Source organism: Pyrenophora tritici-repentis, chromosome 6 (assembly GCF_003171515.1).
Source record: "Pyrenophora tritici-repentis strain M4 chromosome 6, whole genome shotgun sequence".
NCBI lineage: Eukaryota > Fungi > Ascomycota > Dothideomycetes > Pleosporales > Pleosporaceae > Pyrenophora > Pyrenophora tritici-repentis.
In genome coordinates this window covers 1,494,539-1,516,774 of record NC_089395.1, presented here as the reverse complement: position 1 = coordinate 1,516,774, position 22,236 = coordinate 1,494,539, and the positions used below count along the sequence as shown (strand labels likewise).

The window sequence follows — 22,236 nt, the reverse complement described above, 5'->3', positions numbered from 1 at the left end:
ACAGGGATGAGGTTAGGAATAGGCAAGAACAGGATTTGTGTAGGCTTCGTATTCGACTATAGGGTAGGACAAGAGACGCTGGCTTGGACGCAAATAAGCAGCCTCAGGCTTTTGCAAGCCGAGACAGCCGGAAAGATGCGAGACACACCCGTCACAGCAGCAATGACGAAGGAGAGACGGCGGCGGCGGGCGTCAGCAGTAGCAGCAGCAGCGAACAAACCATGGTTCTTTTCTGCAGATATTTCGTTCAGGGTACAAGCGTTAGCGGTGGATTCCAATTAACATGGATAGATCCTAGTCTTTCCAGAAAAGGCGCCGTTGTTGAGTGTTTTGCGCCTGCGGCCCGGCTGCTGGAATGATGCCAACGACGAGGTCAGTCCCGGTGGGTCGAGCGAAGCAGAAGGGTGGGGAGACATGGACTGATGCACCTGCACATGCACCCCATCAGAAGGTGGACTCCGCTCCAGCGCTGAGGCCCGTCGTTCCTGCGTGCCATAAGGCGCGCAGCGCGCAGTAGCTCAACTACCGGCAGCTGTCATAGAACACGGCTGCCGCCCGAGTCAGGCGTCGTCGTCGTCTGTCGTGTATCCACAAGCGATCAATAATTTCACATGTACATGCATGTTGCTGCAGCCCAGCGATGCGGCCGCGGGGCTAAACTACTTGCAGTCGAGGTGCGGTGATGGCATCATCCATCGATAACGTGTCTGTGCGCGTGATGCCCATAATCGCGTGCCGCACACCCCACCAATATCGCGACGACGGCAAAGTTGAGGCTGCGCAGCCACGTACAATAACTATTATCGCGAGATTTTCCGGTGTATTGATCTATAGACGTAGCTCTACAACTTTGTCTATCTATATTTTGCCGGAGTATTGACGGCCCGGCCGCGTCGGGTGGTTGTTGGTGGGGGAGCCGGTGCAGCCACCTCAGCCAGAGTACCACCGCCAGCACCACCCACGCGTCGTTTTTTTGGCTGTTGCTTTGCAGCGGGCTTTGAAGCCTTACGCTTGCCCGATTGGGGTTGTTGTATAGCCTTTGCAGCGTCGCGATCGCGTCGTTTGGCGTCAAGTTCGGCAGCCTTTACAGCCTTGGCTTCATCCCGCACCTTCTTTGCCTCCTCACGCGCCGCCCGCGCTGCCTCTTTGATCTTAAGTTGATAGATCCTGTTGTTCTCCTTTGCCTCTTTCAACTCTATCTTATCAAGTAGCTCTTTCTCCTTCTCCTTCTCCTTCACTAGCTGCCTGAAGCGGGCCTCTCGAAGCTTGCACGGCGACCACCAAACTGCCCCTGAATGGAACGCTTTTCGCTGCTGTAGATCTAGGGAGGTTCGTGCCGATTGCGGGGCTTCTGGTGAACGTGTAGCGCCGCGCGCAGTGCGTCCTTCTCGTACTCGGCGATCTCTTTGGCAGCCTGGAGGCGGAGGAGTATGTCTGAGAGGTTGTTGGCCGCAATAGAGCTCGGATCGTAGGCCTGATTAATGAGGTTCGTGATAGTAGCTCTACTCACGTTCACTAGTGGCGGCGGTGCTGTTAGTGTTGACTTTCGGAACTTTTTAAGTACTACTTCGGGATCTATAGGAGCTATCCCAGTGGCTTTAAATGCCTTCAACGCGTGCTTCTTAATGAAAGAGGAGTCCCAGGCAGGCTTGAAAAGACGGTAGAAGTCATCCTTCCTCACAGCTAAGAGACCGTGGCTCGCCTGGAGGTAGTGCTGCAAGCTGAGTGAGTACGCGGCTGCCAGAGGTTTGAACATTACCACATCGAGTGGCTGCAGCGTATGGGTACTATGGGGGGTAGTACGAGTAACATAATATTGTGGGCGATCGCGTAGTCAATAAACTCCATAGTAACGTGACTCCCATGGCCGTCAAGGATGAGTAAGCGTGTGTGATTGCCGGCCTTCTCCTTCGTATGGCGATCAAACACCTGTTCGAGCCATGCCAGGCCTACCTGATCATTGGTCCACCCTGAGGGACTTGAGGTAACGTAGACTGGATCGTCAATTGCGATATCATCAACCCATCTGGCGTACATGTTGCCCGAAGTAGCTTCGTATATAATCGCGGGCGGTAACGTACTCCCATCAGCACATATAGCAGCGATAACAGTGATCCAATCTCTGTTGCCGTCCTGTATCACTTTCTTAAAGCCCCCAGTCTCATATTTCTGCTTACTAAACACTCTCTTACTCCTCCCCGTCACTCCAATAAGGAATCCCTTCTCATCCATATTATATACATCCTGCGCCCGAATATGGTGCTGAGCCATTTTAGTAGATAGTAGATCAAAGTACGACTCGTACTTGTATACAGAATCAGCCCGGTGGCGATTGCGGTCCAAACCAGTTGACCAACGTGATATAATCGCGTCGGGATGACGGTGAAAGAAGCGCGTCACCCAGCTTTGGGAGGCAGCCCTTCCGGCTATAGCACTAGCAAAGTTCTGGATCATAGTCCTCGTCGGTGGTAAGCCAGCCTCAGTAAGCTCGTCAATGTGCTCTAGAAGCTGTAGCTCCTGGTGTGGGTGAAGGAGTTGCTGATTACGTGATTTGGCTTCATTTGAGCCCCGGATCTGTTGATGGCGTCGCGACAACGTAGAGCGATCAACACCAAAGCGGCGCGCAACCTCAGAGTATGTAAATTTATCTCCGGGATCACGCGATTCAATAGCTTCAATCGCAGCGTTGATACAACTCATAGTTGTGGAGTTATGGGTGGTTGAAGTGGTAAGGGTGGATTGGTGTTGATGTTGCGGGGTGTGCGGCACGCGATTATGGGCATCACGCGCACAGACACGTTAAGCACGTGCAAATCTCACGACTACCGGCCGTCATCTCCGAAGCTTCAAGTACACTCACTATTATCTTATTACCACACTAATTCAATAACTATTCAATCTAATTTTATAATCCCCTTTCTACGTTTTCTCTTCACCTATGTTGTAACGTCTTCTACCATCCAACTTGTATTATTATAGGAGAAGAAAAAAGGAAGAAAAAGAAGGGGTGTACTAACTAATGGTTCAGCCCTCCCCAGGACCAAAAAGTCTCCAGACCCCTAGACCCCACTACCTTATCTCACCCACACCACGCACGGAACAATGACATACACAGTAATCTGGTACACTACCGAGCTTTTCCGCTCTTACTTCTGATCTTCATTGTGTATCGGTACGATTCGACGACGGCACGACGGCCATAGAACCGAGATCTACATCTTACATATCTTACATCCGCCGTGCCGTGCCCTGGTTGAGGAAAAGATGAGCCTGATGTGCATACAGGGAGGGAGTATCAGCGATGATCGTGATATGTTTTGATACAAGTATATTTCAACCTTCCATGTACTTAGACACGCAGCACTCTTTCTTTTGAATGCCTCCTCCCCCAATCATCCACCCCTCCCCCTCCCATCCCTCACACTCTCTACTTCGTATACCTCTTCTGCAACGCCTTCCCAATCGTCGTGAGCTGAATATTACTCGTGCCCTCATAAATCGCGCCAATCTTACTATCCCTAAAGTACTTTTCCGCCAGCCCCTCGCGTACAAACCCCATGCCACCCATCCACTCAATCGCCTGGCCCGACACCCTGCCCGCCACCTGCGAGGCCATGAGCTTGGCCATGGCCGCGTCGGTGATGAAGTCCTCGCCGGCTTCTTTTTTGCGTGCCGCGTTGTAGACGAGGGCGCGGGCGGCTTGGATTTCCGTCCAGGCTTGGGCGAGTTGGTGTTGCATGGCTTGGAATTCGCCGATTAGGGTGCCGAATTGTTTGCGGTCGTTCCAGGCGTAGCTGTGGGGGGTTAGTTTGTGTGTGTGTGTGTGTGTGTGTGTGTGTGTGTGTGGGAGAGGCGGGGCTTACCTAGCGGCATTCTCCCATGCTCCCAGAGCTAGACCAGTCATTTGAGCAGCGATACCAATGCGCCCCTCGTTCAGCAGTCCAATCGCGTACTTGTAACCCTCAAACTCGTTGCCCAGAAGGTTCTCCCTCGGGATCTCGACATCGTCAAACGTGATGACGCAAGTGCTACTAGCCTTGATGCCTAGTTTCTTTTCCTTCTTCGCAATCGCAAACCCGGGTGTTCCCTTTTCCACGATGAACGCAGTGATGCCTTTGTACTTCTTGCTGGGGTCGAGATTGGCAAACACTATGAAGAAGTTTGCCTCGACACTGTTCGTGATCCACATCTTGCTGCCGCTGATCTTGTACCCAGTGTCTGTGCGTGTGGCTTTTGTCGCGAGGGCGAAGGCGTCGGAGCCGGACACGGGCTCGGACAGACAAAAGGATCCGACTGTGTTGGTTGCCAACTTGGGCAGCCACTCCTTCTTGAGCTTCTCGGACCCCCACTTGAGGATGGCTGTGTTGACGAGTGTGTTGTGCACGTCGCATAGCACGCTGACGCTGGGGTCTACTCTTGCCAGCTCTTCAATCGCGATGATGGCAGAGGTGAAGTTCATGCCTGAACCGCCGTACTCTTCGGGTATCTCAATACCCATGAGGCCTTGCTCGAAGAGTTGCTCTACTATAGCTGGGTCCATTGCTTCGGCCTCGTCCATTTCTCGTGCCTTGGGCAGGATGACCTCGTTTGCAAACTTGGATACGGAGTCGCCCATGAGTGTCTCCGTCTCGGAGAGATGTGTGATGGGCGTCGGCGGTACATCTGAGATATCGATGGCTTCTCTGCGCGGCATGGTCGACGAAAGACATCGTATTCTAGTACGGCATTCACATTAGTCCGCTGCACTGCATCGCCTACATTGTTGAACACCTACTGAGGCCCGGCGCGGACTGCTGGTCGTAGCGACCGTGACGAAGCAGCCGCAACGCGAGTGAGAGGTCGGAGTGATCTCGAAAAAGAAGCCATATTTGCGATAATGGATAATTGGAAAGAGATTGGCTATGGCATTCGTCTTTCAATATTCAATCGCTGGATTGTGCAAGGCCGGTCCACCGCAAGCAGAGGGGCCGAGGTAGGACAAGTTAGCCGGTGCTGGCCGTGCCACATGCTTCCAAGGTTTCCGGCGGAGTTCTGGAGAAACCAACCAGGCACATGCACATGTGAGCCTCGCATCTCCACCATTACGTAGTCATGCAACAGAGCCGCAATAGTCAAACATGACATCAAGCCATATCGCATTTGTCCACTAAAAAACTACGAAATAGCCTTTTGCCTGTGAGTAGAAACAGCAACAAGGGTATATATGTATGAAGAACAATCATAACGCGACCATGACAAGGAAAAACAGCAGGCTCGATGTATTCAAGAAAGCTGCCAATCAGAAAGAAACCCCCTCCAATTAAAGATTGTACACATGCGCAAAACATGACTCGTCCCACGGCTATTAGACGTTGTGCGATCCCATGCCGAACCGCCCAGCCTGCATCTGCGCCTTGTACTCGCTGAGCTCGGCCGCCTCTTTCTGCTCCTCCGCAAGCAGAGCCTGAGCTTCTTTCCTGCCCGCGCGCCTTTGCTTGATGCAGCAGAAAAGAATAATGACTCCAGCCAGCGCCGCTCCGCCCAAGCTACCGGCGATGATGCCAATCTTTGCGCCGTTGGATAGCGCCTTGTACCTGTTCCTGACGCCGTGTGGCGATTGGATTTCTTCAAGCACCTCGGATTTTCCCCTGCAGGTTTTTGTTAGCTTTTTTGTTATGTGCGTCGAGTGTTTCAGAACGCGTAGATGACTTACTTGAGCACTTTGACTTTTTCCCAGTTACCAGATGCATCCATGTCCTCCCAGGAGTACTTGGCGGCGCCGCTTGTGTAGTCTTGCGCGTAAACGGATTGGATCGTCATGGTGTACGGGCCTTGCTTGAAGTCGGTGATACCGCCAGCCCACTCTACGACACCGGGGTCGTTCTTGTTTGGGTCACCTGCAGCCCACGAACCAAGACGGACGTTCATAGGCGTTTGCGGGTAACGTGTTCCGTCGCGGGCCTCTGCCGGCGTGAGCGTCCTGACCAGCTTGTCGTCGACCCACCACTCGATGCGATCCTTGGTCCAGTCGATGGTGTAGTTGTGGAAATCCTCCTGTGGTGAGAAGTCGAGTATGTAATCCTTGCCACGGTCATAAGTCGATGTGTCGCCCTTTCCAAAGTAGTTTGTGAGGATCGAGTTGTTGTTGCCGCGGAACTCCCAGTCAATCTCATCAAGCGCTTCCGACTGGAGAATAGCACTGGAGATGATTCCCACTCCGGTCGCGACCTTCATGACAATCTCAAGGCGACCGAAAAGCATGTAAAAGGCAGAGTTCGCTGTGGGAGAGTCGCCTGATCGCTCAATAGTAAAGGTTGCGCCCTTCTCAACCCAGTCAATCTTGCCCTGGTTGGGCATCTTCCAGACCTTGCCGTCATTGGGAATACCCGTCTTGTTCCAGTTGAAGGTGGTGTTTCCACCAAGCGCCTCCATATCCGGACATCCTGTCGTGTTGAGCGGGTAGCCTACAGATGGACATTAGTACCTACGACATGTATATCTCATATAGAAGACATACAGTCAGTGTGAGTTTGCGCAGACGTCGTCGAGATCAGGCCAGCAAGAAGCGCCGCCGTGGGAAATACGAATGACCTCATTTTTGAAATACGAGATGGTTTGTGAGCGAGTGATTTGTGTTCAAAGAGCGTGGTATCGCGCGTAGACCAGACGCGCTGTTTGTGGTGTATCAAGGAATGACTGGGATGCTTGGGGCTGAAGGAGCGGACTCTCGCAACGAGAAAATGCAAACGAGGGGAAGATCGTTCAAGGGAGCGTCAGAACCGTGTTTTGAGACTCGGTGATGAAGAGCAATCGGGGTGCAGCCCTGCAAGATTTAAGGAGTTGTCTAGTGCAGGAATGCTCCCTGGGGATCACTAATTGGTCAACGAGCCTTAAACTACAAACGGCGCTTGCCGATTTCCGATAACCCTTTCTCCTGAGCGTCATTGGCTATTTTTGCTATTGTTGCGGTGCTTTATTGTACCGCAGCTTTTCGATGGGCCTTCGGCAATTGGCCTCAATCATCGTGTAAGAGGCGCCGATTGTCCGTGTGAGACTCTACACGAGAGCATTTCATTTGCTGTAAGCGCGGGAGGCTTTACGCCGCGCCGGGAGCCAAGATCGTCGTGAAACACCAGACACCAGCACTACAGCCTTCAGGCGACGAGCTTTACTCCATGCCGTCCGATATGCAAAGTGCCGCTGCGATAGCGACACAGTGGTGGAGGTATCTCGACATAGTGCATGAGTGGATCTGCATTTTTTACGCACAGCCTTCCTTCTCCACCAACGCCAGACGTGCGCCACCTTTCCGCGCCGAATTTGCCGTGTGCGTGTGCGTGTTGCGTTCCTGAGTACGGACCTGCGTAATGCCGAAACGAGCCTTTTACTTGTCTGCCTGCGCCCTGTCTCTCAGCATACCCCGGCGACTCACCTTAACAGAGGGATCCGTCGAAGCTCTCGTCGTCCAGATCGCTGCAAAGCTGCTCTTCATCCGTCTCTGTTCCATCCGGCACTTGTGTCTCTGGCTCGAAGAATTTACCCCACGCGAATGCCGGCCCGTCCGTGGCAAACCTGCCTTGCATTCGCCAGCGTCCCATGTACACATTCAGGGCCACGAGCACCTTTGCAAGTTGCGTCCAGTTGAAACCAAAGTAGAGGCCCGCTCGACCGTCAGAGGCGCAGTATCTGTCCCAAATTCCCCAGAGAATGAGCGACTTGGCCTGGTCTCCTATGTCTTGATCCTTGACCGTCAGTGCATGCCAGTGTAACAGGCCCTGCATGACCTCATTGCACGACTCCTTGACTTGGCAGGGGGAGCGGGAGTGTATCACTGCCAGAGCTTCATATCGACAGCCGCTCTGGAGGACCTGCATGCAGAGAAGCACCTTCTCCATACGGCTAACAGGCTGCGACTGTATGACATTACCCGTATAGACCAACCATTCCTTGAGGCATCGCAGCTCGTGAATCTTCATGTAGTGCAGATAAGGCAACACAAAGCTAGGATCTTGAAGACCTCTCATGGTCATCTCCGTAATCATGAAACCATTACAGCTGCCCCGTCGCACTCTGTCCGGATCGAGCAGCTCAAAGGATGAGTTGTCTTCTTCTTGTTGTAACCGCCTCTTTACCTCGTGCCTCGGTTGTGGAATCTGTTCCGGGTTTGTTTCTACAACGCTGAGGTTTCTTGGGGTTTCAGGAGGTAACTCGGGGGAGGAAGTGCGTGGTAGGATCGTGACAGCGTCTAATGGGTCAGCTTCTGCTGTTTGACTTGGAGCCGAGGTCGCACCATCTTCAATGGGAAGAGCACCAGACATGAGGAAGAGCTCTTCTACGTCTCTCTCAAGGTATCGTCGAGACTTGGCCGGCGGCTCCCGTTCACTTCTCATCTTCTCCTCACTGGTCGGGAGGCCAACAGTCTGAACCTCATTGTTCATATACCCTCTCTTGTCTTTTCCATCGCGAGTTCTACTGTCGCAAACAAGGTCATTTCTTTCCACCTTCCTGTCTTTTTTTATTGGGTCTTTGGTATTTCCGCGCACTTCCTGGACCTCCCGATTCCAACCCACCTTCTTGTCTTTGCCTTTTCGATCTCTATTGCCGTTGCGAACTTCCTGGCCTTCTTGATCCCTACTTACCTTTTTATCTTTCCTCTTTCCATCCTCGGCCCTGTCGCGTAAGAACAGCTGAGGCGAACCCTTACCCACCCCTTTCATCCTCTCCTCCAGCTTCACCGCGCTCATATACGTCCGCCAAGCATACCTCACCACATACCCAACCGAGGCCTCGAGTTCCTCTCCATGTCCCGGACACCGCTCAATATGCACCTTCTCCAGGCCCCGATGCGTAGACTTGAGCGCTCGCTTGATCTCGTTGACCTGCGTGATATCGGAGTTGCTTAGTTTGGCTAGACACTCCTGGAGCCATTGGATCTGTTTATTGGCTCCGCGCACGTAGTTTCGTATCTCGTTGGGTCCTTCGGGAAGCGTAATGTCGGACGATTGGGTACTGGCAGGTGGCGTGGGTAGCGCTGATGTGGGTGCGTCGGCCGTTGTTGCGTTGGTAGGCGGGACGCGATGCGATTGAAACGGGTTGGAAAATCGTCCCATTATAGCGTAGTCAGATGCCGGCGGGTCGTCGATGAGGTGGATGTTATGGAATTCGAGTGCTCATGCTGCCAAGTCTTGCGAGATCTGTGGGGGTTTGGTTCCATGGTTCGTTACGGGTATTGGGGACCCTTTGCTCGGCTCGCAACTTGCTGGTAACTGGCAAAGCCTGCATTAATGCTGGACTATTTTTGTCAGTTGAAATAGTTTCGTTACTATGTAGTGTTTGTAAGTATCTCGGTATGTGTTCAACGTGTAGTGTGGAGGTGACTGTCGTGGCTGCCGTTATGGACTCTTGGCAAACGTCATGAAGCCATGACTGTCACCATCGCGACTTCCTCGTCGGTATACTACTGAAATCAGGCATTAGGTAGGCGTGCCTTTGTGGGTGTCAGGGCAGTAACAATTTGCGGACAAGTTTCATAAGGCACTTCATTTGTGTGACATAGAATATATGAGACAAACACTGAAGAAACATGTCAAAGTATCCCATTCGTATCTGCCCGAGTTTCTCCCATGTCTAAAGTCTTCCAAAGTACGCACTACGTGCATGAGATTGAATCACACAACTTCTAGAGTTATCTGCCTTGGATTGTTTTAGATGTCTCCTGCTATGCAAGCAAATGTCTTCTACGCCATGAGACAAAGTTCTTTCACTACAACCAAGACATGCCAGTGTCTTCCATATCTTGACGAAAATGTCTCAGCTACTCAGAAAGATGGCCTTCCTTTCCTAGTATAAACCACCCTGATTACTCCCCCCTTGACTCATACAAATCCTCATCAGCACCAGGAACAGACCCGCAATGCAAGCAACACCCGGCGGCTCAAGTGCATACGATATCTCGAGGCGGTCCAACCAATAACCCCGCCGGAACAATGTTGCAGAATTCCATCTACTGATAGAAGAGCACGACCAAGCCTTGAGACACACAGGAACCCCAACGCAGGCCCATGCTGCACATGCTTGTATCAAAAATTGCGAGCGGCCCCTAGTCGAGTATCATGAGATAAATAACAAAAACCGGCCCACACATATACGGCGCCCATTACAGTTCAGAAGCCACCATGTGCTTGTGCTGAGCCAGGAGGTGTGGGAGACCCTAAATGAGCATTCCAGACACGGTACAAACGAGCAGTTGGAAGCCCTTGCCAGGTGGAGATCGACACTCAGAGACACTTCGCAGACAGCTGTGCTGCAAAGGCTGAGTCAATATGACGCTCGATGCGTAGAAGTGTGGGAGATGAAGGCTTTGTTAAGCATCTTTGCGACTATTTTCTTCATGATCACACCGGTCGATGAGATGCGGTTTGAGTTTTCCTGGACCGAGCTCGGTCTTTATCTCTACGGCAAGTGTAGTGAACCTACCGTAATTGGAAACCCCTCCAGGATCACGATGAATCCACTCGACGTGGGGCATGCATGCGACCCAACCACAACTAACTATGCTGGTCTAAACGGACGGGCTGTAGATCGCTTGAGCATGTTGTTTCACGAGCTGGTACACGCATATTTGGACCATTACGCCTGCAAATCTTGCGCGTCATACAATGAGGATGTCGGACAACTAGATGGGCATGGAGGAGCGTGGCAACGGATAGCCAAAGCGACCGAGCGTGCCACTGAAGCATATCTCGGATTTCCGTTATCAAATGACCGATTTACGACGGTGGCTGTTCGCTGGAATAGCTTGTTGCGATGGCCGACGTTGGAGGAGGTGGGGCGGTGGGGCTTGGTAGATGAGTGAAGCGCGCCTTAGAGAATGCGTCGAATGCGCCGAGTGTCGAATATTCCTGTACCAATACATCCCCTTCATAAATCCCTCTCTTAACTTCTCCCAGCCCGCCTCTCCACAAACTGCCTCTCCCTCTCCCCACCCTCAACAATCTGCCTCAAAGTAGGCATCCTCGTCTGCACATATTCATTCATCGTCTTCAGCACCCGATTGGGCGTCCGGTGCGCATTCGGCGGCCGCTTGCTCACATCGCTCAACCCAATGTGCGGCACAGACTTTGCCAGATCCAGCTGTGCCATGCTCTTCATGGGGTGAAACTGTTTCCAAAAGGGCTGACGTTCAATATAGTCCTGGTGCACGGCGCGCGAGCGGTCGATTGTGACTTGGAACCATTTTGTCGACTTCTTTTGTATGCGGGGGGAGAGGGGCTCAAAAGGCATGGGTGGGGGTGTCGGGGCGGGCTTGGTGTTGCGTGTCGTGGTTGAAGTGCGGTTTAGGAGCTTTGACGGGCGTAGGATCTCGTCGATGCCTTGTTTGGGAGGTGTTTGCGAGGTCGTCGATATGATGTCTTCGTCTTCGTCTTCGGTGGGGGTCACGGGTGTGTTCGTTTCGGATTCCGGGCTAATGACCTTTTCAAGGGCAAAGCGGATGGGCGAGGCGTCGAGGGCGCGCTGGGCGGATGCCTGGTCGCTGTAGATGGCAAGAGCGACGTTGTCGGCGGGGTTCTGGTATTCATACTGGCTTTGTCAGCCGTGCACTTGATACAGCTTTTGAGGAAATCATACACGCAGATACTTGAAGGTGCTAATCTCGCCGAAGCGCTGCAAGACGCGGAAGATCTCACGGCTCTCTGACAGATTGGCCGGGCGGGGGACAATGCGCAGATGAATTGAGCGTGGCGCCAGCGCTCGTCGGACAGACATGGTAGTCGTGGGTAGTGGGAGTGGGAGGATGCATAGAGCTTGTTGACGATCAGCAAAAGTCTCAAGTGGGTCGCTAATGTCGCCAATTTACCAGTGCTGAGGTTCGCGGTGACATTCATCACGTGGGTGCCCGCAGTGGTGGGTCAGTAAGCACGTCGTGGTAATTCGAGAAGATGATGATGATGTAATTATATTATATGTAGTTATACATGACTACTGTAAATAAGCCAACGCCATGCTCAACCCAAAGGGAGCTCCCATGTTGTCAAAGATCAAGTGGTATAGTGCATCTGTAGTAACAGCCCAAAACGCCTTCGCTATGCATGTAATCAAATGTCCAACAGAGGTGCCACGACGGCCGCCTACAACCGCCTCTTACACACAGCATTCTCCCTCGAACGCTTGCGCATGCGCACCGGCTTGGTGACGCGGATGCACGTGTCGCGGTATTCGCCTGCTCGCCATGCGGGCATGCTGACGAGCGTCTCAATGCCCTGGACGGGAATGTCGTACTCCATGTTGACGCCCTCGTCCTCGCCTGATGAGGCTGATGAGGCTGACGCACATGTCGACGCTGATGAGGTTGAAGAGGTGCGCGACGCCGACGCCGACGCCGACTCGCTGACTGTGCACTGGTCTTGGTGCTCAATCATCTTGACCAGCTTGGAAATGTCGCGCACGTGCGACGAGTTGCACTGCATGCGCGAGTTGCACTGGCGCTGCATGCGCAGTAGTGAGGCAGTGACGCGCGAGTACGTCGGTCGCTCCTGCGTGGGCGATGCGCACTCGTCGTCGTCGTCGCTGGCGGGCGTCAGAGGGCCGTTGGGATAGCATCGTGTGTTTGTGTCGATGCGCAGGCACTGCTGGTTGAGTTGGGCAGCGAGGTCGCCCATTGTGCACGGCGGCGTGGGTGGTCGGTTCAACATGTGTTTGGGCGACTCGGCTCTTGACGTAGGCGACACATTCATAGCAGCCCGCTCGGCCTCGTAGGCTGAGTAGGCAGGCGAGACGGGCGGGTTGAAGGAAAAGGCACGGAACATGGTGGCCATTGTGAATGTCGTGTGCTGGTATGGATGGTGATGTGTGTGTAGATGATTCAATCATCAACCTTTGTAAATTGTTTGGATGTTTGGACGTGTCCACGACTGATATTGGCCCCCCAAAGCGGGCGGCCAAAGGCTGCTATAAGGCGCTGAGCAATGCACAAGGCGGCTTGGGAGGCGAAGCTAAGGCGCCGGGACCACAATGCTGGTTCGCAGGCCACTTTCTTCAACCCCCCATGCTCCGCATCAGCCATCCTGGCACCCACATCCTGGCTCCGCCTGACTGCTTCCCTCCTGTTCAGGCTGTTCCCTGGCCTCTGCCCTCTGCATGCGCATCTCGTCGAGATTGATGGCACGTCACCACTCGTATCCATCACTCCTCTGACCTCACACGGCCAAGCCAAAAGCACCGCTCTCACGTCCGATGTAATTCAATAGCTTGCACCATGCATGCCGCTGCCGCGACAATCTGGAGAAGAGATCGACCACCAGAAGGCGCGACGGAACGTGCTAAGGGACCGATCGCTCAACCAAAACCCGGAAACGCCCAGTCTTCAGCTCGCATTTTTATTTCCATCCAGCCATGGCCTCTGGTTGCGCAACACTCGACGCCGTCAACCACAGCTAGTCCCTGGTAGCCCTAGGCCAGCAATGGTGCAGTGCACATGATGCTTCGACATGCCACGCACACGCAGTCCAGAGCCATAAAGTCTGAAGACTGCGTCGCCCACGGGTTTGGTGAAACTGTGCGCCGGGAAGTACCATCAACCCTCTTTGCCATGAAATTTGCGAAGCCGGTGTTTTCAACTCTAGGCCTCGCTGATCCTATCATCCTTTCTGATCCCCTACACCCAATGTCCCGGGTCGTGGCGGCATGCCTCAGTCACCACACCAAGCGGGTCTTGGGTCACATCCGCTTTGACGTTACATGCGAACGAGTGCTTAATCTCGGCTCTAATCCGCTTGCGCTGGTTTGCCACTTCCACGGTGGGTCTGCCCCGATTGCTAATTGGATCCCTTGATCGTTCCATTGAGCATCAGGGCGCACTCCCGCCAGACGTGGCTGACTGTTGCATGAAAGCCATCAACGCCACGGTTTGGGATACCCGGAGCCTTGGAGCTGCTGTATGTGATTGGACACCGTTTCAGCAACATTCCGAGCACACTTGATCCAGCTCCTCACAGGAATCTTCTGGACCCTACCGCAGCCACCCCCAAGCCAGCTCGTCCCCTGAAAGCTTCCATGCGTCTATTCCGGCTTCCCCGACATTGGCAGCCCCTGCGCCGCTGCCACGCAAACAGCGAGTCCACACCCGCCGTCCTAGCCTTACATGGCGCCGTCCATTTGTCCTAGAGCCTCAGCACCGGATGCGGGAACATGTAGCTTGCCTACACGTAGCCGAGGCCGTCTATTCGATCTGCCTTCACCGTACAGCACGTACCGCCTTTCCTAGGCAAACGTACGTATTCGGCCCGGTCCTGCTGTTCAAAGGGTAGCGTTGGAGTGTTGCGGAAGAAGAAAAGAAACGTACAGTACGCGTCTTTTTTCTGTTCCTATCCTATCGTGCCAGCAGCGGGCTCATGAATTGTTCTCATGGTTCTCTAGTAGTGTATTGGACTCGTTTACAGAACTTGAAGACTCACTCGAAAACCACAAAGACGCGTCATAGCCAGGCATAAGCTGATGGCCGATGGCCGGCCGCCGTAAGCATGAGAGATGAACTAACAACACCCCGATGAGTGAAAGATGACCCATCTGAATACACCGAAGAGATCCGAAATTCAGGGGAGAGGAGTACTTACACCGCATCACTGCCCTTCTTTCGTTCCATCTCTTCAACCAGTCGAGTGGTACCTCCAACAAGTACCACAATTCACATACACACACTTCATGGTTCCTAATCTAGACCCATATTATGCAGCTATCACCACTATTATTTGCCTTGTTCGCGTCTGCAGCCGTCGCGCAAGAAAAATGGGGGTTCAGGGCCGGTGATGGCTTATGCACAGCCAGCCAAGACCGTCGCTGTGCAAGCATGAACGCAAAATGTGGTAGATACGGGTAAGTAGCATACATTGCAGCGTCTACATGTATACTTTGTTAACTTGTGTTTTAGAGATGCCAAGGGCAGATACACGACCCAAGCATGCGAACTCAAAGATGCAACGTGCCCGTGCTTTCGCCAGATCTATAATGGTGCCCCCCTGGGCGTTAAGCTCTCTCCGTACGTCCATGTCTACATGTTGGCGCTGAAGTTTACTGATCAAAGATAGGAATAAATATGGTTACACTTGCGGTTGTTTAAACGCCTTTTGAACGTTGTCGTGATGGAAATGCAAGTTTGGTTTCACGGTGGTTGGAAGGACATGGACGGATGCATCTTTGAGGAAATCATGCTTGTCAAAGAAAAGGAAGAAACTCAATGTTATGTACCAACCAAGCATTTTCTATCGTGCGGGGCAAGAAAGGATACATACCTACATTCCCTCCAATAAACCAAGCCTTCAAGAAACGCAAGACATCCCTAGACTACAGAGAAACAAATTCATTGCCAAAACACCTGACACATTCTACACAGCAAGTCTAGTTTACACCTTCCCATTCCCCGCACCCTCAAACCCACCCTCGTTTCGTACAACCACAACAACAGCCTCGGGATGTACATAGGTGTAATCCACGGCTGGATGTAACACAACAGCATCTACGTCTCACTCCACCAAGTTTACTATGATTCACCCACACAAACGCATTGAGCTTGGCATGATAAAACACCAAACATGCATAACACATCCCCCATCCATCTTTCATCTTTCCCATGCCGCACGCGCTTGCGCCTCGTTTGGTAGCCCCAGCTTTCTCCAGTGCATCGCGAAGCCGTGCTCGGATTAAAGCCGAGTCAACGTCAAGTTAGTGTCCTGTCCCTGAAAAGCAGATCTCCGATCTCCGATCTCCTCAAGGTACACCATGCCTTACCTTAGCTTACCTTACCTACCTACCCTGGAAGTTGGTTTGTCTCAGAAAAAAAATACCTCAGCAGTAGGTAGAAATACCTGAGACAAGCAGGCATGTTTGACATGTGGACTGCGCCTCAGACTGCGCCTCACGAAGAAGAATCCCATGTCGTTGCTTGTTAGGAACATGGCTGCCATGGGATGTGGCAGTGCAGTGCGGTTACGTGTGCTTTATTTTCTTATTGCAGGAAGACACGCGCTGCGTTTGCCGAAGATGAAGGGTTTGGGAGTTTTGCGCTTGTGTACGGTTAACTTGTTATGGTTCGATATAACGGGCTTGCTCGCTTGTATAAGGAATATCTGCAATGTTTAAAACAGCGTATGTGGTAAATCGTCGCTATTTTTACATTGGGTTAGTTTGGGGGTTTGGGTATGCTATTTTACGAGTGAGTTGGTATAACTAGCTCTCGTCGTTGTATAGTTATGCGCGCCAACGCTGTGTCGACTATCTAGCCGGTAGGTAAAGCAGAGACGACAACCCCCACCAAGAGTCTACTTACTCTAACGACATGGCAATGTTTAGCAAGGATGCAGATGCAAAAGTTTGTTTGCGAATCAAACTAGTCTCAAAACCGTTCCAAGACGACACGACGCCTACCTACCTCTGGCGCGCGGGTTAACTAGATACGCGTTCCTCGCGTTTGAAATACCTTAGTCGTTATCAATAACGTGTGGGGATTAACTAACTAGCTAGCTGCGTAGAGTTGGTGTGGTGTGGTGTGTGTTAGAGCTGGACCCTTAACTTACCTTGCGAAAGGGGGTCCCTAGACATATACCGTTGGACTGGTAAGCCTCACAACCTGACGCCCTGCCTGATGCATGCCTCACTACCTAAACGCTAGCGGTTGGTACTTTCCACAACGCCCCATTGTCGCGTCGCGTCGCGTCGCATCCCCTTCAACCTTTGATCCTGGAACCTGGAAGGAACCCTGGAGCGAAGACGAAGAAAAAAGAGTTTTGCGGTTTAGTGAGGCCGATTTGCCACGGCGCGGAAGCGGGAACGAACGCGCATGCCGCGCACACTCGGGGGTGTGAGATGTGGCAATCGCTCCTCCTCCTTCTCCTCTTCCTCTTCCTGACGACAGATAGACAGACGATAAAGTTGCGTGCCATTTTCCGAACGAGCTGACTCGATATCGGCTGCATGCCGCGATTCCGGGTGCACGTGCACGACGTTTCACCGGGTCCCGGCTAGTAGGAGAGTAAGGTAAACGTCCAGGGCAACCCCCGAAATGCCAAGACTGGGTCTAAACTATGCACAATTGGGCACCTACCTGGGCATGGGCAAGACTGCAATCCACGTGGCTCCCTGCTGCTGGAATCCCAGATAATCGGTCCGGTGTGGCTAATGGCCGGTGTGGTCGTGGTTTGTACAATTCACGCAACATGGACAACGCATGATACATACAGCAAAACCACAACTTTCTCTCCTCAGCTGACTTGGAGATTGCCCGCAGGAGATTTCCAGATTCTGACGTGACAGGATAGTCGGAAAGTCTGTTGGAGTCGGGCTTACGCACAAGCATGCACCGTATCGATGTCCCCCCAAACCCACTTCTGAATCGTGTCTGTGCACGACGCACCCAAGGCTTTTGCACATGGACACCGACACGAAAGGAATGAACCCCTGTTGTCAATCCCCGAATCCTTCAATCTTATCCTCTTACCGCCTCTCGAGTGCCCAGGTGGGGATGGGGCTTTCCGGTGGAGAACGGCTATCATGACTCTGGTTCTTTTTCGCCTTTCCCATTCCTCTTTTTTCCTTCTTTCAATGTTTTCATCATAGCGATATAGTTCCAACTCGATTTTTGTTTGGTCTTGATTGCATTTGCGTATACCGTCCCCATGGGGAAATCATCGACCTTTACTGAAACGACGGCCACACACAATTGTGTGGAGAAGAAGAAGAGACGTCGTCTTCATCCCGTCCGCCGCATTGCGAGATTGTTGCTTGGTGGCTCGAAGTCGAAGAGGGAAGGGAGAGATACAACATCGGCAGATGGTGACAATCACGAAACAGAGGGCAAGACTTGTTATGGTGCCTCGCGATGGCAAAATGTCCTCCCGTTCCTCGAGCCACTCATTGCGCTCGATCCAAAGCTCTCTTTCATCGAAGACCGCATCCTCAAGCGGCCAACACCAACAACGAGCGAGAAAGTCCGACAACAACAACATAAACCAGAGCCACCCCGCACACTCCGTCATCTCCAACAAAGAGTCCAAGACGAAGATGTATTCTGCAATTGCGACGAATGCGCGCCGAAATACTACAAAATCAGCACCACAGCCTCCCACGGCACAATTCGCGACCTCCCACCACAAGACTCCCAATCCACCACATCCACCAAGAAAACAAGAAGTTTCCAAACACCACTCCAACTAAAAACCCCCACACCAATCCTCCCTACCCTAACCCTCCGCTTCCACGGCGGCACCTACGAAGCCATGACCCTAGTCCGACACCACATCGCCTGGCTCGACGCAACCTACCTGCACCCATCCGCCTCGCCCACTGTAGCCGTCAAGAAACTGCGCACCTTACTAACAGCCTGGCACCCGCACCTCAGCAGCGCAAACCTCCGGCACACACTCTCCACGCACCAATTAGCGACGCTATTCTCGCACCTCAACGCCGTCTTCTTTGCAGGCTGCGTACCGCCGCATAACAAGACGCTGAGCGCGGGCTTCAGCTATTTGAGTGAAGCGTGTAGCGATAGTTTTGGGAGGAGTAATTTTAACAGGGTGTTGGGGACACAGGTTTTGCTGCATCCGTGTTTATGGCGGGGACAACATTCGCACACGCATGGACACCGTACATCCACTTCTACAACAACAACAGCGGCGGCGGCGGTATCGTCACGCCTCTCAACCCTTCTCCACGAAATGTCCCACGCTTACCTCCAAGCCTACACCTGCGCCGCCTGTCCCACACACGCCTCCTCCATCGGGCCCCTCGGCCACGGCCGCGCGTGGCAGCTGCTAGCCGCGAAAATCGAACACGTGGCTTCTGTTCTCCTGGGTACGGGCATGGATCTCGGGCGCTTGCCGGCGTTGTTGCGCGATGTGGGTGCTGGCGCGGCGTTGCCGAGTTGGCATGATTTGGGGGTTTGGGGGATGCTTGCGGGGGAGAAGGAGAAGGAGAGGAGGGAGTTGGGAAGAGAGGATAGTGGGGTTGGTGGATTGGTTGGACTGGGTGGGGAGAGGGTGGTTAGGAGTAGAGGGGGGGGTAGGCAGTAGGGGGAAGAGTAGGGCGGGGGAGTAGTAAGAGTGGGGATGGGAGGTTGTGGTGGTTGATGGATGAGAAGGCCGAGGGGAGTGAGATTGCGAGGAGGAGTGTGAGGTTGGTTTTTGATAACGAGGATGGGTGAGTGGTGGTGGTCATCTATGCAGGGTTCACGACACGTGGTAGAAGGGGGGAGAGAAGTCATGGGGTTGACATGTACATGTCAGTGTAAGTGTAAGTATAACGCCAAGATGGGCGTTTTCCTTTCCCTTCCCCTTCACGACCATTGTACGAACGTACTTGGCCCGGACAACTAGTCAGCGCCGGCGCTTACGATCCGATAAATATTAGATTTGAGACGTTTATTTGTTTGTTTGATTCCGTCGAGATGACGTTGAATATAGTTGGCCATTTTTAATCTAGCACGATATACCCATTCATTCAATTTATTCATACACATACAACCACTTCACCTCCCCCGACCTGTGATTTCCATGCACTAAACAACGGAAAATGCCTCCGACCCTAACAAACAAACAAGACGAAGAAGCTACAAAAACATGTAAAAAACTATCATTCCTGCATTCTTGCCCTCCCCCTCCCCCTTGAGAAAGACAGAATATGCAGACGCAGACTTGGACTACACGACACGACCATCTAGTACATATCCCCTTCTATCACAAAAACTACATGAACGTCGTGGGTGGGACGACATGAAGGAACAAAACAAACCGAGACAATACCTACTTATCTACGCCCCCACTTCACTCTTGAGTAGTAAAATAAACAAACAAACAGACCAGCTACACACGCAGAAAACGCAGAACTGTTGGTTAATCTTAATTTTAATTCTTCTCTCGAAGTAACTACATCTACACACAACTCTTACCTCACCACACCAATTCGCCAACGAAAAAGCATTCAATATTATACATTTCCATCTTCTGTTGCTTGGTGCACGTACATGTCTAAATTAAAATCTTATGTGTAGGTTTCGTTCGTTCCCAAGGATGCAAGTATTACAGTAGGAAAGAAAGAAAGAAAGTCTAGAGGTGGATGAAATGAGAACAAGAAAAAGGAAGATAGGAAGGGAAATAATGAACCAAGGGGGTATATACACGTAACATGAACATGAACATCCCACCCATGAAGATGCCTGCCTGCCTGCCTGCATCAAAAACAAGAGATGATGCCCGCCCCGCCAAAAAAAAAATCAAAATGTACTCAAAACTCCATCGCACGCCCACCCATGCATCCATGCACCATGCACCTTAACCCATCCCATCCCATTCCATCCCAGCCCAAGTAAGCCGAGAAAAACCAACTTTTCAATCACACAAATCAATAACCTCAACATCATCCGGCACAAAACTCCTCTTCTTCTCCCTCTCCCTTTCCTTCTTCTCCCTCTCCCTCTCCCTCTTCTCCCTCTCCCTCTCCCTATCCCTATCCCTATCCCTAGCCTCAACATCATCATCACAAACCCCCTCCCTAACCTCCTTTTTCGGCTCCCACCTCCCATTCTTCTCCACCACAACCGCCCTCGTACCGCCCAACCCCCCTCTTAGGCAAGTCCTCACAAATCTCCTTTACAAAACCATCCACAAGCAGCGTGTGCGGTCTAGCGTCACCCCTGCAAATTGGACAACGCCATTGGTCCGCCACCGATGCGTCTGCCTTGCGCGTCCGCGTTGATAAGAAAGTTTCTAGGTCGAAGCAATTGTTGTGAAGGCAGGATTTTGCGCGGACGGGAATGTCGCAGAAGCGGGATTGGTAAAAGGGGTCGAAGAGGGTGATTGTGAGGGTGGAGTCTGAAACGACGGCGATGTCGTCATCGTCATTCGTGGACTTGGAGAGTTGGTCTTGTATGGCGGCGAGGACTTTTTCAGAGGGCACGTAGTTTTGGTTGGTCACTTGTCCGCGAATCGAGTCGTGGGTTGCGACGCCGACGGTTTCTACGCCGATGGAGTAGGCGTGGTGGGCTGTGTCATTGATTGAGGTTAGGACGGTGAATTCGAGTGTGTTTTCGCCTTCGGTGACAAGATCGGTAATGTCGATGGGCATGTCTTTGCCGTGGTGCAGCTTTTTACGTTGTTCGAGGTGGTGACCATTCAAGGAGAAGTAGGAGCGTGGGATCCATTTGGTGTCGGCGGCTGCCCAGGCGGCGTCGCTTGGGTCTTCGGGTTTGCCCCATTTGATGCAACGCAGACGGATGAGTTTACTGTTCTGGTCAATTTCCCTGGCCACTTCACCTCCGGCGCAGTTTGATCGTGGAAGCCTATTCATGTCTTCACGGCATACCGTAAAATTCCATTTCTCAACTGAAAGGCTGGGGTTCGATGGTCGCTCAGGACGCCTCATAAATCCATCTTGAAAAATGTAGAGAGGCGACGAAATGGTCTTTGCGCGCAGTACTGGGCTTTGAAGGTTAGCTTGATGAAGACTGAAGCGCACAGGGTTAGGTTCTCGCTGTAGAGGCTGTTGCCATCCTGCAGGTGGAAGTAAAGGCGTTCCTCGTGAATTTGACGCAACAGGCCGAGGCCGTGTACGGGACTGTTGGATGACGGCCAGCGGATTGAATGATGTATTGAGACGCGAAATTTCAGGGCGGTTGCCAAATGATGCTGGATAGTTGTGCTGAACGTGTGTGTTTGTAGAGACTTGAATCTGAGGATTTGCAAATTGTGGCGCTTGAACCTGGGAATCTGCAGATTGTGGCGTCGGAAGTTGGGGAGTTGCAGGCTGTTGAACTTGAAACTGAGGATTTGAAGTCGGCCACGGTGGAAGCCGAAGATTCAATGGCTCCGGTTGGAATTGATGAATCGGAGACTGTTGTTGCGTCTGCGATGGAAGAATAGCAGATGGAGGTGGCAGTTGTGCTAGCGGATAATTTGGTCGAAACACACCTGGAGGTAGTTGTTGCCGCTGCTCTAGTACTTGATGTTGTTGTTGTATCTGCTGTTGCTGTTGTCGTTCCCGCTGCAGTGGAGCTTGATGTTGTTGTTCCGTGCGTATTAGTTCCCCGCGTGCTTGCTCTTGTGGATGCTGTTGCTGCTGCAGCAATTGTTGCTCTTGATATATCTGTCGTAACTGCTGGTGCTGCTGCCGCAATTGTGCTTTACGTAACTCGTCTTGACGCAATCGCTCTTGATGTAGTTGTTGCTGTTGTTCCTGATACTGCCTCTGCCGCTCTCGTTGCACTTGGTACTGATT

General features: G+C 52.3%; 10 protein-coding genes across 10 annotated transcripts; 2 read left to right on the top strand and 8 right to left on the bottom strand.

Annotated features, from left to right (window-relative positions):
- Positions 1–854: 854 nt before the first annotated feature.
- On the bottom strand, positions 855–2,700 carry PtrM4_118020 (Trichoplein multi-domain protein; the record flags this gene model as incomplete). Its single annotated transcript, XM_066108281.1, has 3 exons — positions 855–1,313; positions 1,361–1,787; positions 1,844–2,700. The coding sequence occupies 3 exons, from the start codon at positions 2,698–2,700 to the stop codon at positions 855–857; spliced, it is 1,743 nt and encodes a 580-aa protein (XP_065961466.1).
- A 727-nt stretch (positions 2,701–3,427) lies between these two features.
- PtrM4_118010 (uncharacterized protein) lies at positions 3,428–3,739 on the bottom strand (the record flags this gene model as incomplete). Its single annotated transcript, XM_066108280.1, has 1 exon — positions 3,428–3,739. The coding sequence occupies one exon, from the start codon at positions 3,737–3,739 to the stop codon at positions 3,428–3,430; it is 312 nt and encodes a 103-aa protein (XP_065961465.1).
- A 120-nt stretch (positions 3,740–3,859) lies between these two features.
- On the bottom strand, positions 3,860–4,693 carry PtrM4_118000 (uncharacterized protein; the record flags this gene model as incomplete). Its single annotated transcript, XM_001935138.2, has 1 exon — positions 3,860–4,693. One exon carries the CDS (start codon positions 4,691–4,693, stop codon positions 3,860–3,862), a length of 834 nt encoding a protein of 277 aa, XP_001935173.2.
- Positions 4,694–5,344: 651 nt separating this feature from the next.
- On the bottom strand, positions 5,345–6,575 carry PtrM4_117990 (glycoside hydrolase family 16 protein; the record flags this gene model as incomplete). Its single annotated transcript, XM_001935137.2, has 3 exons — positions 5,345–5,627; positions 5,693–6,443; positions 6,497–6,575. 3 exons carry the CDS (start codon positions 6,573–6,575, stop codon positions 5,345–5,347), a joined length of 1,113 nt encoding a protein of 370 aa, XP_001935172.2.
- An 837-nt stretch (positions 6,576–7,412) lies between these two features.
- On the bottom strand, positions 7,413–9,089 carry PtrM4_117980 (uncharacterized protein; the record flags this gene model as incomplete). Its single annotated transcript, XM_066108279.1, has 2 exons — positions 7,413–8,649; positions 8,755–9,089. The coding sequence occupies 2 exons, from the start codon at positions 9,087–9,089 to the stop codon at positions 7,413–7,415; spliced, it is 1,572 nt and encodes a 523-aa protein (XP_065961464.1).
- Positions 9,090–10,914: 1,825 nt separating this feature from the next.
- On the bottom strand, positions 10,915–11,745 carry PtrM4_117970 (Atrophin-1 multi-domain protein; the record flags this gene model as incomplete). Its single annotated transcript, XM_001935135.1, has 2 exons — positions 10,915–11,559; positions 11,608–11,745. 2 exons carry the CDS (start codon positions 11,743–11,745, stop codon positions 10,915–10,917), a joined length of 783 nt encoding a protein of 260 aa, XP_001935170.1.
- A 362-nt stretch (positions 11,746–12,107) lies between these two features.
- PtrM4_117960 (uncharacterized protein) lies at positions 12,108–12,794 on the bottom strand (the record flags this gene model as incomplete). Its single annotated transcript, XM_001935134.2, has 1 exon — positions 12,108–12,794. One exon carries the CDS (start codon positions 12,792–12,794, stop codon positions 12,108–12,110), a length of 687 nt encoding a protein of 228 aa, XP_001935169.2.
- Positions 12,795–14,704: 1,910 nt separating this feature from the next.
- Positions 14,705–15,062, top strand: PtrM4_117950 (uncharacterized protein; the record flags this gene model as incomplete). The annotated part of the gene is made up of 3 exons (XM_066108278.1): positions 14,705–14,850; positions 14,906–15,013; positions 15,059–15,062. 3 exons carry the CDS (start codon positions 14,705–14,707, stop codon positions 15,060–15,062), a joined length of 258 nt encoding a protein of 85 aa, XP_065961463.1.
- Positions 15,063–17,645: 2,583 nt separating this feature from the next.
- On the top strand, positions 17,646–19,037 carry PtrM4_117940 (Tymo-45kd-70kd multi-domain protein; the record flags this gene model as incomplete). Its single annotated transcript, XM_066108277.1, has 1 exon — positions 17,646–19,037. The coding sequence occupies one exon, from the start codon at positions 17,646–17,648 to the stop codon at positions 19,035–19,037; it is 1,392 nt and encodes a 463-aa protein (XP_065961462.1).
- Positions 19,038–20,514: 1,477 nt separating this feature from the next.
- PtrM4_117930 (zf-MIZ multi-domain protein) lies at positions 20,515–21,309 on the bottom strand (the record flags this gene model as incomplete). Its single annotated transcript, XM_066108276.1, has 1 exon — positions 20,515–21,309. The coding sequence occupies one exon, from the start codon at positions 21,307–21,309 to the stop codon at positions 20,515–20,517; it is 795 nt and encodes a 264-aa protein (XP_065961461.1).
- Positions 21,310–22,236: the final 927 nt, after the last annotated feature.